Source organism: Vigna angularis, chromosome 5 (genome assembly GCF_016808095.1).
Source record: "Vigna angularis cultivar LongXiaoDou No.4 chromosome 5, ASM1680809v1, whole genome shotgun sequence".
Lineage (NCBI taxonomy): Eukaryota > Viridiplantae > Streptophyta > Magnoliopsida > Fabales > Fabaceae > Vigna > Vigna angularis.
Window position 1 is genome coordinate 4,896,402 of NC_068974.1, and position 15,745 is coordinate 4,912,146.

The 15,745-nt window shown below is 33.8% G+C and overlaps 1 protein-coding gene across 1 annotated transcript; it reads right to left on the reverse strand.

Moving 5' to 3' along the window:
- Window positions 1–778: 778 nt before the first annotated feature.
- Window positions 779–14,027, reverse strand: LOC108318809 (DNA repair protein recA homolog 1, chloroplastic). Its single transcript, XM_052878300.1, has 13 exons — window positions 13,656–14,027; window positions 10,879–10,970; window positions 10,669–10,744; window positions 9,163–9,225; window positions 8,925–9,054; window positions 8,717–8,802; window positions 8,503–8,628; window positions 8,235–8,339; window positions 7,993–8,049; window positions 4,534–4,596; window positions 4,383–4,459; window positions 4,058–4,130; window positions 779–1,268 (listed from the first exon to the last, which is right to left on the reverse strand). Exons 1-13 carry the CDS (start codon window positions 13,848–13,850, stop codon window positions 1,161–1,163), a joined length of 1,251 nt encoding a protein of 416 aa, XP_052734260.1. The 5' UTR covers window positions 13,851–14,027; the 3' UTR covers window positions 779–1,160.
- Between the last annotated feature and the right edge of the window lie 1,718 nt (window positions 14,028–15,745).

The window sequence follows — 15,745 nt, forward strand, 5'->3', positions numbered from 1 at the left end:
TTACGTATATAACTTGCTTGCTTAGTTAGTTCCACGTAAGAATGATTTTTGCGTAGAAATATTAGTGGATTTTTATGTAAATTTAGTTAATAGTGGACATATTTTATTTTTAATTTTTAAAATTATAATTATGATTATTTAAAAGGTCTAATATACGCATGCTTGGATTTGTAGATCGTGAAATTCATAAACGTGATTAATCAATTCAAAATAAATTTTTAAATTAAATAAACCGTAAAAATATTCCAAATTAAGTAATCTATTAAACAATTTCAAATTTCTATATTACGTAATTCACAAATATATTTTAAAATCCAAAACTATATTACAAAGTGTACAATTTATAATCTATTGTAATATATTTTCAGATTACGCAATTAAGAAACGTACTATAAATCATATAATTTTAATTATACGATCTAAAATTAATTTTCAAATCCAAAATATATTATATCCGAAAAAATTTCAAATTATTGAATTCATAAATATATTATGAAAAGTATTATCAATACTACATTTATAATTCGTGATACACTTCTAAATTATATAATCCAGAAGAACATTTCTAAGTTCCATATCACAAAATCCAAAATAAGATTTGGGATTTTACAATCCAAAATATTTGGAGCATATAAATAATTTGAGCTTTTCCTCCAAAATCATATGCCATAATGCCATAATGCATAGGGAAGTCATAATATAATAAATTCCAATTTTCTTAGTACTGTCTAATTCTGTTATTTCATAAACTACTTATAAACACCATCTTCATTAAGGATAATTATAAAATATACTTTATTTTATGAAATCAAGAAAATCAAATGAAATTATTCAACATTATTTATCAGAATAAAATCTAATTTTACTTGTAATTGAATCAAAGGTTTTTCAGCTATAACTCAACCAAAAATAGAAATCTAGATTGCATTACTTGGGATTCAAAGAACATTCTGGGTTGAAAATCAGTCCTTCAAAATCCTCAATGTTTCACTGTTATCCTTTTGTTCATGTCTCATTCCATCAGTTTCTTTAACACTAATGGATCAAGATGGATGAGCCAAAAATTGGTGTAATCATCAAAGCCAAAACAACTTCACTTAGATATGGTGTGAAGAAAAAATTTCCCAGTTTCTGGAACCAACCACCCAAATAAGTGATTATCACTGACTTTCCTCAAATATATCATCATCTTGATGCACCACTGGACTGTTCTTCATGTGTGCAAGGCTTGCTTGATTACTTCCATCAACCAATGAAGACCTAACTACCTGCAAATAAACAATTTCTTATCTTCATGAATCCTACAATTGTGTGTAACAGTAAAATAAAATTTGGAAATATAGTTTCCTAAGATAGTTATTTCTTAAGATACACAAAACATGAGAAACAAACATTCTCTCCTTTTTGGGAAAAACTAAAAATTTACTAACTGCCATTACAGTAATCTGGTTATTTATAACTGAAATTTAAGATAAATTTGGTCAAAAACCATGTATTAGTAATATATGAAATGAAAACTAGGACACATTAACTTTATAGATACATTAGTAAGTAGGAAGAGAGAACATGAGAGGATACAGTATCCTCCAAAAGAAACCACAAAGTGGAAGGAAAACTAATTTGAGACCACCCACATATTTAGGGTCAGGATTTACTACCCCCAATAAAAGAAATATTAACACCAGTGTCTACTATTACCTGAAATTTATCGAAAATTACAATTCTTTTGTGAATCTCATAAATCACTCTATCCCAATAAATTTTAACCAATAGCAGAACTTATAAAGTGGATTTTAAGTGTAATCCAACTTTACAAAAACCATAAACTTATAAGATTTACATTTACTTATATACTAAAATTTAATCATATATTTAATCGATATGGAATCTCTCTGACAATAAGACAAGTGTATTAGTTGTACTGTTGAAAGTTAAACATATGTTTGTAGTAACTTCTCCATAAGCACTTGTAGGAGAAAAGAATAATATATAATAAAATTAGTTTCTCCAAAAGGTAAAATTATCTTATATACAAATTAATAACAATAATTTAAAGAAGTTATATGAGAAAACTTCTACAACATTGATCAATAAGAAGATATCTGGTGGTTCGACCGGCTGACCTACTGATCTTCCAACATCATTTCTTCCTCAAGATGAGTTTCCTGTAGATGATTTCTCATTTTCCTAGACAAAGGTATTTGGTACACTTGCAGCCCTAACCCTTTATATGTTAGTGCTCTTCATCGTGATTGAGTAGCTTCTTTCTATTTCTTTTTGGATTCTATGTCTACAATTGAATTCATGACTAGTCCGTGTTGCAATCAAGCAATGTTAGATGAAATGAAATGGCTTCTCAAAAAGTCAATGGCCCTTTGGAATAGGTCTACTTACCTCCCACAAAAGACTAGTGTTAGTTGCCAGAGCGTATACCATGAAGGCTGAAACATGTGACAATATTTATTACTACAAAGCTCACTTGGTGGTCAAAGACGATACTCAAATCTTTGGATTCAACTATCGAGACACCTCTGCCAAGATTACTTTTGTGCATCTCTTTCTAACAATGCTTGTCAGCTGCCATTGATCGTTTCACCAATCAGACATTATGAATTCCTTCTTACATGGACATCTAGAGAGCGGAATAGATACTTGAAATTGCGAGGGGTCCAATAACACCTCAATAGCAGGGACATGATAAGTTCAATAAATATTGCTAGGATAGACCTTGATACCATATTACAAAGTGGATTTGGGTATAACTCAATCTAACAAAATTATCTTGTAAGGTGAGAATTTCCCTCTCTTATATCGTATTTTGACACTGTTAGGAGTTGGAAAGTATATAAAAGGAGGAAGAAAAATACCGAACGGTAAGAGAAGGATGGTCCGAACGGTAGGGGAATAGGAGGAAGGGAGTGGGGATCCGAACGGTAGAGGAGGAGGAATGAAGGAGCCGAACGGTATATACACTAATACCGAACGGTGGCTGCTAAGGAGGAGGGAGCGCATGGCCAAACGGTATAAGGTTGCTAATACCGAACGGCTGATGATGAATAAAAAGAGCGGGAAAGTTTGTTAGGCTGTTATGGGGAGAGAGAGAGTATAAATATACCTGGGTTATCTCAGATACAAGAACGATTATTTTCTTATGTTTTGTAAACAGGTCCTGGACCTTGTTGAGGGGGATTAGGCTCCCAAGTTGTATTGTTTTCATTTTACAGTCACAGTGAATACATACCATTACAGAGATTATACACATTTCCTTTGATTTTCTCTTGTTTATTTGCGTTGGCGTGAGTGGGTGTTGCGAGAATAGTTAGGTCTCTTACTCGGAAACCTAACAGATACTATCTCTTGTTGATGCACACCTTGAGTATTAACCAAAACCCCTCACGTCTAGCAGTACTAGGCTTGGTACATGTAAAACATGGTGAGTGGACCTTCTAATAGATCAAAGATAGGCTCTAATACCATCATACAAAATGGTTTTCTCATCCCTATAAAACCATTTTGTAAAAGTATACTACTGATGACATTATTTGTATGTCTTGAAATAGCCTCATCATGCATGATTTGGTTGCTTTAGCTCTACATTACTCAAATCTGGTATGAGTTGTTGTGAGGCTTATCACTGTTTTTTCCCAACATTCTTCGTTGGCTTGAGCATCTATTTGTTATAACTGATAATGACTCGAATGGGATCCAATGCCTAAGTGTGTGTTTGGTTTGCAATTTCAGGGGCACCAAACATTAGTTTGCACATTCCACTGCACAAAAATGAAGTAATAACGGTAACGGATTGAAAAAAAAATAATCAGGAAGCAATCACACAAGCAGTTTATCATTTTAAGAAATTGGTATGCTCCACCGTCATCCAAGTGACATTCTTATGAATCCCATTGTGAAACTCCTATAAGGCTCAGGAACTAGTATAAAAACATAATCAGGAAGCAATCACACAAGCAGTTTATCATTTTAAGATACAAAAGAATATACAGCGTAAGATCTAATTTTGAAGTCAATAGCAGCATATAACAGGCTCAGATAATGCAACCTTTTCAATTTCTTCTAAAAGATACGTGTTCTCCTTTAAGTACTGTATTGCTTTGTCCCTTCCCTGTCCCAACCTGTTTCAAGACACCAATTGGTTGGTTAACATTAAACTATGGAAACTTACATACAAAAACAACCGACCAACCATTTGGAGAAAGAATGGGGAATACAAGGAAAAGGGAGAGAAAGAAGGCATTGGAGAAAAACCAACTTTTGTTTCACAAACTGATTAGCTTGCTAATAAATTTTACATTATAGAGAACAATGAAAGAGATCTCTAAATAAATAAAAAATAAGTATTAAGACTCAGAAAGTAGACACAATACCGATGGTCTCCATAGCTGTACCAAGAGCCCTTCTTTGAGACAATATCCGTCATTTCTGCACAATCTAAAATGCAGCCCTGCATTCAGAAGGAAGAGTTAAAATAATGATATAAACTAACAGGTCTAAATGCTTGTATGCTGCAAAACTCACCAGCTTACTGATACCCTCTCCAAATATAATTTCAAATTCAGCTATTTTGTAAGGCCTTGACACCTACAACAACGTATTGAGTTAATGACCTCCGGAACATAGTTTAAAATCAATGAAAATACAAGCATAATATTTGCTAAAATATAAAAAATATATCTCCAAATATCTTGGTTTTATCTTTAGAGTAATTTAGAGCACCTCAAATGAACTCAGGGATTGATTCCATATTTTATTTTATTATATCACCTAATTTGAAATTAAGGGTTAGTGCTTTTTATAACAGTGATTGTATATGTTATCTATCCGAGTAGGAGACGTAATTAACAGTGATCACGATAACAGTGCTTTTTATAACAGTGATCACGATAGGTAGAAAAGACAAATGAATCTTTTTAATTGATGGTAATATCTGAATAAACAAAAGTAAACAATAATTGGGAGCATAACCTCCTTCAGTTACTTGGGAGCATAACCTCCCTCACAGGACGTCTAGCCGCTTGTCAACAAAACTCAATAATCAAAAGCATAACCCTAACAATAGCCTCTAGCTTTATTTATACTAATTATTTCCCACCCATCTTGTGCTAAATCTTTCCCTAGAATATTGTTCTAAGTAAAATATTTCCCTAGAATAAAATATGAATATTGTTCTAAATAAAATATTTCCCTACAATAAAATCTTTCCCTAGAATATATTTCCCTGAATATCGCTCTAAATATACTAAATATTTCCTGCCTATCCTAACTGCGAGCAGTTAGGATAGTAACTTCTTCAACCAATCGGCTTTGCTTCCCCCTGCCTTATACTGTTCGGCTCCAACTCTTGACCACTTTCCACGGTTCCGCTTGCTTCCCCCTACTTCCTACCGTTCGGCTCCAGCTCTTCACCGCCTTCCACCGTTCGGCTTGCTTCCCTTTTGCCTCCTACCGTTCGACTATCTTGTCTCCTACCATTCGGCTCCCCTGCTTTCTATCCTATCACCTAGTATTCCTATCAGTATACCATACATATGCTATTATTTAAAATCTTACAATAGGGAAACGAGAATAAATCATAATTTGTAGTAACCTATATTTCCATATTTGCATGTAATAAATGTCCTCATTCAAAATAATTTTACAACACTCCACTTTAGGTTGAAGCATGCATTGCATACAAACCAGCTTGTTAAAATATAGACAGCAGACAGAGTCTTTAAATGAGTATGACCATGTCAACCAGTTGGTCACTACATCTAACAAAGGAAGTTGTATTTTCCCTTGACAAAACCTTTCTTACAAATCTACAAAATATCTTTATGTGCTTAGTACATTCACTGAAGACCTGTTTTGACTCAATTTGGATAGCAACTTAATCATCACAATATATAGTTGTTGAGGAATTGCTTGAGCCATGTAATTTAGCAAATACTTGCTATCAATAGTATGAGAACCTCCAAAACACTATCCCTATTGTTTGAATTGCACACACTAGTAACTCCTTTGCTAGCATCTCTTAGTCTCCTTCCGTTGGTCCTCAATTGCTGACTCTGGTGCATTTAACCACATTTCTGGTAATTGTTCTTTCTTCTTCCTTTTCTACATTTGATCATGCCAATGGTTCCCAAACCCAACCGTAGGGGCTCAACACTACCCACTCCTTTCCTTCCTTAACCATAGATTTTGTTCTAAATGTACCTAAGTGTTCTTTTAATATCCTTTTTATTCATCGCCTCAACCAATCCCATAACTGTTTAATTACCTTTACTAAAGACATTGTTACTGTTTGAAGGCCCACATCGACTAGAGATAAGGTCAATTTATAGTATATAGGTGGGTGTAAACCTCACCTTACAAGCCGATTTTGTGAGGTTGAGTTAGGCTTAAAGTCCACTTCTTAACATGGTATCAGAGTCAGGTTAGAGTCTATCCTAGCGAGATTTGTGTGGACATATTGTTCCACCCGCTATCGGGCCATGATCGAACCACCCATTAATATCTAGTTTAACACTCAAGATATATATACCTCGGCGTGAGGGAGTGTGTTGGAAGTCCCATATCGAGTAGAGATAAAGGCAATTTATAATATATAAGTGAGCGCATACCTCACCTTACAAGCCGGTTTTGTGGCATTGAGGTCCACTTCTTAACAGCTACCATGCATGACTAGAGTTCAAGACAGATGATTGGCGTTGAATGAGTCCCATGGCCTCTAGTATTTCTCTACTCCACCATAAGCATGCCTTGCATAGCCAAAGGCTCATCATTATGCTCATGAGGGATACTTTCTCTCCCTTATCTTCAAATATTGGACCCACATGAGGTTGCCAAATAGGACCTCATGCATGGACAATATTAGAGGTTGGTAGGAGCCCTCCATGAAGACTCTTTTCAAGGTTGCTTGGTGGGACCTTGTGTTTCCTGTTACTGAAGGTGTTGTAAAGAAGGCCTTTGCATGTACTAATGTAACTAACCAAAAGATTGCATTGCTTATGGCGTCTTCTGCAAGGAATCATCTAAGTGAGGGACCACGCCCTAGCCACCGTTCCAACCATGGGAATTGATTATCATGAATAGGATCCTTCAAAGGTGTCTGATTCCTAGAATTAGGAATGGCCAATTATTTTTGGATACTACTAAGGTTACTTTTCTTATTTTTGAGTTGTAGGCACATTATTTTAATTTATTACTTGTTATGGACAATTAGTACTTTATCAGCAAAATCCTTTGTTTCCTTTTTAACTCTCTTATATATTTGGATGTATGTTGATATAGTGGAGCAAAGAAAAAAAATATTACTCTCATTGTCACAATAAATTAGCAAGGAGCTTTGTCTAAAACTGCAAATTTCTGTTAGTTTTTGTCATGTAGAGAAGATGGCTCATTACATGAAGAATATGTGGTAGGGCAGAGTCTAGTAAAGGAATTGGGACTGGGGACGTGTCTGGCATGGCCTCACGGGCAGGTGCAGCGGCATGTTCAGGCACCACAATGGATTATTGGTATCACTGGTATGTTTAAAGAGGTCAAATAACTCAGGAATCCTCATTTAGAATTTCCTAGAAGACACAAAAAGGCAAGTGGAACAAGAACAACCATTGAAAGAGACACAGGAAATAATGTGGCAGACTCAAAAGTGTAACACAGCTGAGGAGTCTTCAAGTTGAATTTCCTTGAAGACATGAAATAAGGACAAGAGAAACAAAAACAACTATCAAAAGAGACTCGGGAGATAATGCACCAAACTCAAGAGTGTCACACTGCTATTCTGTTTTTATGCACTGTTACAATAAATCTAGAATAAATTAGGGCAAGAAACAGAGAGACTGATAAATGATAGGAAAGAATGAATCAAAATTCCTAACTTTGGAAAGTATAATAAATGTCAAGTTTCAAGGGATTATGTTATGCAGAACTGCAAAAAATGAATAGAAATGTTTTAAACAGAAATTTTCAAATTTTACAAATATTGTTGCTTACCTTGCTCTTTTGAACTCTTAAACGAACTTTAAGGCCAATTTCTTCATCTCCTTTAGCCTAAAAGAAATTCAAACCAGAACGATGAAAATGCACAGTGATGCCTCATCAAACAACTTTGACATCACATTCAAAAAGGTAATTTCAGTAAAACAGGAGATAGTTTGGAGTTGAGATGCCTCTGGAAAACAGTAAGGTTTAAGATTATATAAAAGATTATGCTATGACAGTGTTATTGAGCTTACAGACTTTATCTTCCCTATAGAACGAACTTCTAGCCGAAGTGATGCAAAGAACTTCAATGCAATTCCTCCACTGGTCACTTCTGGATTTCCATAATAGACACCAATCTACAGAAGTAAATAAAAAAATTAATCATATTAACAAGAACTAGAGGTTTAAAAAATCAAATATAAACATTGAACTCCATTGATTGAGTAAGCAGTTGGAATAGTCATAATGAAATGTATGAAGTCAACCAAAAGAAAAGTTTGATTCATTAAGCACAAGTACCTTATATCTTATTTGATTCAAAAATACAAGAGTACAACCAGCTTTAGACGCATTTCCAGACATCTTACGCAAAGCTTGGCTCATAAGACGAGCTTGTAATCCAATTTGTTGCATTCCAATTTCCCCCTGTGCATTTATATGAAAAGATGTGTTAAAAAAATGCACTTCTTAAATTATAACCAGGAGTACATGAAATCAAGAAGTAATTGTTTACTTCAATTTCAGCTCGTGGAGTGAGAGCTGAGACAGAATCCACACAAATGAGATCTATGGCACCAGATCTACACATTCGGTCTGCAACTATAATATGGAAAGTTCAATCAATTCATAGACACCAAACAGCACCCCACTATTGCAATATGGGCAGCACAAAGATTATTTTTTCCATTAGAACACAATCACATTAAAGGAAAATATATTACTCTCAAGAGCCATCTCTCCATGATCAGGTTGGCATACAATTAAATTTTCTACATCCACTCCTAATGCTTTAGAATATGCAGGATCAAAAGCATGCTCTGCATCAACAAGCATCGCATTGCCTCCTAACTTCTGCACATCATAAAAAAATAGCATATTGACCCACAATTTTCTTTTATATTAAGTGATTCTTCATGATCAAGAATTAATGATTTGAAAAAATCCAGACAGATAAGTTACCTGCACTTCTGCAATAGCATGAAGAGCTAGGGTGGTTTTCCCACTACTTTCTGGTCCAAATATCTTGAAAAGATATAGCAGATAATATCAGCTTGACCCATGACAAAACAGATATGAATGGGGAATTTTAAGAAGGTAATACATTTGTATAGACAATTTGAATTATTTCATGATAAAATATGCTGTTTAATAAAGAATTTGAAATCCTAAAATCTTATGAGTACTTTGAATTTCAAATTTAAGAAAAAAGTAAGAAATCAAAATTCCACTTAGCTTCAGTCAAGGTGTCATCAACTCAGTTAAAACCAAGACATTATCAGTTTATCCAAGATCAGGGTGTTGTTAATTCATCATCGTTCTTTTACTGATGTCAGCAAAGATTTCTTCTAAGCTAAAGTCAACCAGAGTTATTTTTTGTCCTGAGATTGTTTAGTTATTTTATTGTCAATGTGGGTCAGTGGTATTTCCCAATCAATGTTAGATAGGGTTTCCTTGGTCAATATCAATAGTATTTTTCAACTGATGACAAACTCATTTTTTCCCGTTGACTTCAATTGCGATTATTTTCAATTGATGTCAGTAAAGGTTTTTTTCTCGACCAACGTCAGTCAAAGTTACTTTTTATCCAAAGTAGATTGGGGTTATGTCTCAAATGACAAGCTTAATGAGTATTAGAGTTATGAGAAGACCTAATACCTTTATTTACTGGATTAGGTAGTTCTACTTCAGGAGCTAGAGATGGAAAGTTTGATGGAGTAGAAGATGAGTCTATAGGTGGAGTTTGGATGGGTTGGACAAGGCCTCCTTTGAGAAGGGAGCATGGGAGCAATGGAGACAAGAGTGAGAGCAATCAGACTGAGAATGATTAAGTGGTATTATTTTATTGAGATGGTCATTGTCAACTCAAAAATATATGGAGAAGAAAGGATGGGTCTACAAGAAGCTGAAATAAGAGCAGAAGAGATCAGGAAAGAGCATGTCAAGGAAAGGGAGGAAAGACATTTAAGGGATTTGGCAGCCATCTCATCATTTCCTAAAGTGTGGTCATGAACAACAATTCTTGATAATAGGGTTTGTTAATAAAATAACACATGAATATTTTTTTAATAAAAGGCTAAATTATTAATAGGGTTTCTATTATGAAGCTCATTTTACAAAAACTCAGTTTTGTTATTAAGAATTGTAATGTGAATTAGTTCACACATAATCATTAATGGGGACCATATGATAATTAAGCACTATTAGAGGTTTGTTACAGAATATTTGGGTTTTTACATTTATAATACACTTTTATGCATTATTTGCTTCTAATGATTAACTGTATACGTGGATGGGAGAGCCAATGTGAAAATCCCATTTGTATCTTGCTGTCTAACACAACCAAATTTAAATGAAATACTATCCCTGACAATAAATATATATCTCATTCTTCCTAATCAAAAAATGTTAATAGGGTATATGATAAAAAAAAGAAATGAACAACAACGAGATATGTAGAGGCAATACCTCTACAATTCTTCCTTTAGGAAGACCACCACCTAAAGCACAGTCCAAGGTCAAACAACCACTGGGAAAAGTTTCACTGCAAACATTCAAGATGAAATACAAAATCTGTCATGCCGTTTGATTCACAGAAAATAATGACAGGGTATATAAACTGATGTTTCTCAACAATTTAGGTGAGGTAGAAAACATATATGTGGAGAAAATGCATACACCAAAGCTCCACCAGCACTGCCCAGTCTTGTAACACTTCCCTTTCCAAAGGAGCTGTTTATATCATTCATTGCTGCTTCCAGTGCTTTTTGCTAGAATGGAAATGTATTGTGAGATTGAATACACTTAAAATTAGAAACATCTCATCAACAATTTATAACTAAGGAGAAACCCCATTAGAAGAATAAACTACTAATTTTATGAATGTGGCTGACAATATTATTTCATCAGAATAGTAACCTAAAATCAATTTTGGCTTAAATATGTTTTTATTCCCAGTACAATTAGTATATCTTGATTTTGGTTCACTAAAAAATTTGTTTCTTTATTTTGCATCCGTATAAAATTTGAAAGCACTCATTTTAGTCCTTATAAAATGTGAGTTTTAGTTTTTAGTCCTTATACCGTATTTCTCAGTGAATTTCATCCCTCAAATATGCCAAATCACCATTTTTAATGCCTAACATTCATTTTAAGATAGATAAATATCATTTATTTTAAGAATCTTAAGATATTCTTTTACCTGTTGCATGCTAATATTACATCACATAGTAGTATGCATCACTTGGAATGGTGACTTAACCTTTTGTTCAATACATAAGTAGTTAATTAGTGTCATAATACTAGGGATCAAAAGTAATTATTTTCAGTTTTAGAGGAGCTAAAAACAAAGAATTTTTACAGGGAGCAAAACCAAAAATCAATTATTTCACATGGACTAAAACCATATTTAAGTTTATTGAAAGTCCCACATCGATTAAAAATAAAGTCAATTTTACAATATATAAGTGGTTGTGGACCTCACCTTACAAACCGGTTTTGTAAGGTTGAGTTAGACTTAAAGTCCACTTCTTAACATGATATTAGAGCCATGGGTCAGAGCCTATCCTAATAAAGTTTGTTGTCTATTGAGTTTATCATTCCACCCGCTATCGGACCGTTATTAGACCATCCATTAATGTCAAGTTCCGTAGTCAAGATGAATATGTCTCAACATGAGAGGGTTGCATTGAAAGTCTCGCATCTATTAAACATAAGACCAATTTCTAGTATATAAATAGGTGCAAACCTCACCTTATAAGTCGGTTTTGAAGGTTGAGTTAGGTTTAAAATTTCTTAACAAAGTCATCAGTTTGTAACAAATTTGCTACCATATATACTAAAACTGACATGCTAAATGAATCTAGTGGACCAGTAAAGGAAACATTATACTTCCATGAGTATTGAGATCAGGGAAAGTGCACAAAAGATGATATGGTGAAATTTTCTTTACCATTATATCTATCCCTCTATTATATATCTACACATATTTTTGCCGACCAAATAAAAAAATTATATCTATCTAAAAGGTGGATTGAATATGATGTCAAACATATCTAGAAACAATAAAATATCACAAAAACATCATACCCCAGATAGAATAACTCTAATACATCATTGTTTTGGAGTACCATATCTCTTCTATTAAACAACAATTCTTGATAAGCATGAATTCACTGAATTCCTTCTAGCACTATTCAATAAACCCCACTAACAGCTTGATGAGATGACATTGGTCAATGATTATAGGTTGCCTGCCAACACTTGACATGGCAATAATGTAGCTTAGGAGACAAAATTGATGTTTTTATGAGGTTTCGGACATTTTGATTAGTTCTCTTCTTAGCTTTTATTTCTTAAGCCTAACCATACCCACAAGAAACAAGACCAGCCATCACTACTATCATCACCAACTTCCTAGTTCTGCATGTCATGTATAGAAAGGGGAGGCACAAAGGAGGCCAAGAAGGAATGGATGGAAGTGAAAGCAGGGTACATGGCTAAATGAGGAAAAAGAAAGAGGATGGTGTAAAACAGAGCCCCATGGTGAAGACCAACTGAGACCATGGTATCTGTGGCTGATTTAAGAACCATATTAAGAAAATGATAAAATCACAAGACACATTTCACAAGTCAAAATATTTTCTACGCAAGGATATCAGAATTTCCAGATGCATACTCCTCCCCTTCTTAGAGGAAAATGAACACATGAACAACATCATACAAATTCATCTTTCATAGCTGCCTTTGAATTTGGTGTCATTACAGTTTAAAGAGAGAATGAAGAGATTTAGATTTCGTGTAAAATGAAATTTTAACCCCAAGTGTACTGAGTACAATCAAGTATATAAGCTCTACAAACCTAACTTAGAGTCACTGTTGTACAAAAATAGAAAAGAAAATTATATTTTTGCAGACTAACTATACTCAATAGAGAATGTCACAAAATGCAAACAAAACTTGTCTCAACACATTTTAGTAATTGTTGTCCCCGATCCCACCTACATAGCTAGAGATTTTCAGAAACTATACATACAAAGTAATCAAACCCCCCCACCAAATTCAAGTAAGCCCTAAGGCAATGTCTTATGAAATGTCCTTCAAAACCTAGAACTTTGTTAGTCCAATTTCTCTATCTCAAGGTAAAGCAACACATCCACAGCATAACATCAAACACATATACAACAGCCACTGAACCAAGCACTTAGTAATGGAAGTAGAAATAGTACAATAAAGAAACAAATAAAAATCTCTTTCAGGCTATGTATAAACATACAATAAAAACCACAAAGAAAAAGTCCCAAAAAAGTGATATTTTCATCCACAAGTGAAAGTACCAACAAGAGCACAAACGCAACACTCACTTCAAAAGGAAAGTGAAGCCTTCGTGAATGAAATATAACCAGAGCCCATAAAAGCAAAAGTGTTCGTAACAACAACAGCAAAATGGGGCATACCCTATCAATGAAGCGAGTGTCGAAATCACCACCGGAGAGAGCCCCATTGGGTCGGCCTTCAAGCTCGCATTGAATATTTACATGCTTGAAAGCGGTGACAGCACGGAACCTGAGAGGAAGAGGGAACGACAGAGAAGAAAAGAGTGGTGCTTTGAGAATAACACTGTGCGGTTTCAGAGGGAACATCAAATCCATTATTGCTGGAACAAAACTAAAGATACAGAAAGACTTGTTTTTTCTGTTGTAACAGAGATAACAGGGAAGACAAGAACCTGCGCAAACAAAAATCTATATCTTCGGTTTCGTTGGTTGTTCAGTGAAAACATATAAACCAGGTAATAGAACACAACTAATGAAAACCAAATAATCTAAGTGACACTTACTAATATTCATGTAATGCTCTAATATATTTTTAAGATTTCTAAAAATGTTTATTTATCTAATTTAAAATTATTGTTGATAAAAAAAGAATTTCAAACTTTTGAAGATTAAAAACTGAAAGATACGATTTATAGAAACTAATGTGAAAATCCATTAATTTTATAAAATTAAAAATAATAATTTCAAAATTTAGAAGAATGAAAAACGAAGAAAAATAACTGGTGCCAAAATAAAGATAACGAAATCGAATATTAGAGTAAAATTATAGATTTTCTAAAATTCAAGAATTAAAGTATAAGAAAGAAAATATGGGGACTGAAATCTCAAAAAGGGAACTAAAGGGACTAAAAATGTAATTTAGCCAAAAAAATAGTTTATAAAAAGATTAAGCTTGGGCGACTTTTAAATGTAAACGTAAAAATAATAAATTGAAATTGGTTTCAATTTTTAAAAACTAATTTAGTTCTTTCGGACAAAATTAATAAGTAATATGATGAAATTGTTAAAGAATTAAAAGTAAAATGTTTTTTCATGTTGATGTTGATAAGAATGTTTATCGCTCTTGACGTGCATAATAAGTACTCTGACAAAATTCTACGTTCAAACTTTTGATTGTTTATTTTATTGCCCTTTCTCACCCTTTGATTATGGCTTGCCCTAGTTCGTATTCGAATCTCAGCATCGATTGAAGTATATTTTTTGCTAAACAACGTGTTGTTGTGCGGTTATTGGTGAACAGAGGTTAGTATATTACATTATTTCATCTATGGAACTAAGGGTTTTGCTTTGGTTAGGTTCCTTGATGGTGCCGCGTGCAAATTTTCAAAAAATTATAAGGAAGTTGCACAATTTGAATCATTGAATGACTCTCTTTTCATCAACAGGTTTTCTAAAGGTTGTTTTTGAGCTTATGAAATGAAAACAGAAAACAAACTGTAGAATATAAACTGATAAGGAAGCGTAGAATATAGAATACTGTGAATGCAATAATGCTTATGAAACTGAAACTGAAACTGTGACTGAATGCTCTGAAGAACAATAGCAATATAGAACACCGAACTAAAACAGTAAAAAGAATTGACCACTTCATCTGGATTATCAGCCCTGAATCTAATAGCATTGACACAAGTGGGACAAGGGTTGGCCCAGGGCTGACAGTGAAGAACAAGGAATGGTCAACCTTTATAGGGACTCTAGCAGGGTGCTTTTTGGAGTTTTGGCTTCTGAGTGAGTCAGGGAAGCAACTTGTGATTATGGCACTGGGAGCATAATCCTTAGATAAAGAGTTTTTCATTAGATTGCATAGCTTTCAGGGGCAGAGAATCTGATAGGTATTCCATATTTATATGAATCAACTTTACTAAAGTGTAAAATAATATATAACATTCACAGAACTTCCTCTAAAGAAAGGATCCCAAACAACATACAAGTTTCTGGTTATTAGAGAGAACCAGACTCTTCCTCCCTAACTTTCACAAGTAACAAAATAAAAATAGAAACTGTTAAAACTGTTTATAGAAGTCAGATGTAACTTATTACAGACACATAACTACCTTACAGACAGTTAAAATTGTCTTAAAAGAGGACATCTTAGTAGAACTACTGTAGTTAGTATTAAACCAGAATTCTGCCCAAGATAACCACTACGGCCACTTCCTAGGATGTGTACCAGTCATGCAACGTAAATAAGTCTCTAGGCAACGATTAAC

What these genes read in the sequence shown, in the direction of transcription:
- LOC108318809 (XM_052878300.1), bottom strand. Translation starts at nt 13,850, where the DNA reads ATGGATTTGATGTTCCCTCTGAAACCGCACAGTGTTATTCTCAAAGCA. An exon ending in CTCCACGAGCTGAAATTGAA is followed by an intron (nt 8,629 to 8,716) that starts GTAAACAATTAC and finishes ATAAATGCACAG; the next exon opens with GGGGAAATTGGAATGCAACA. An exon ending in TAAGAGTTCAAAAGAGCAAG is followed by an intron (nt 4,597 to 7,992) that starts GTAAGCAACAAT and finishes ACGTTGTTGTAG; the next exon opens with GTGTCAAGGCCTTACAAAAT.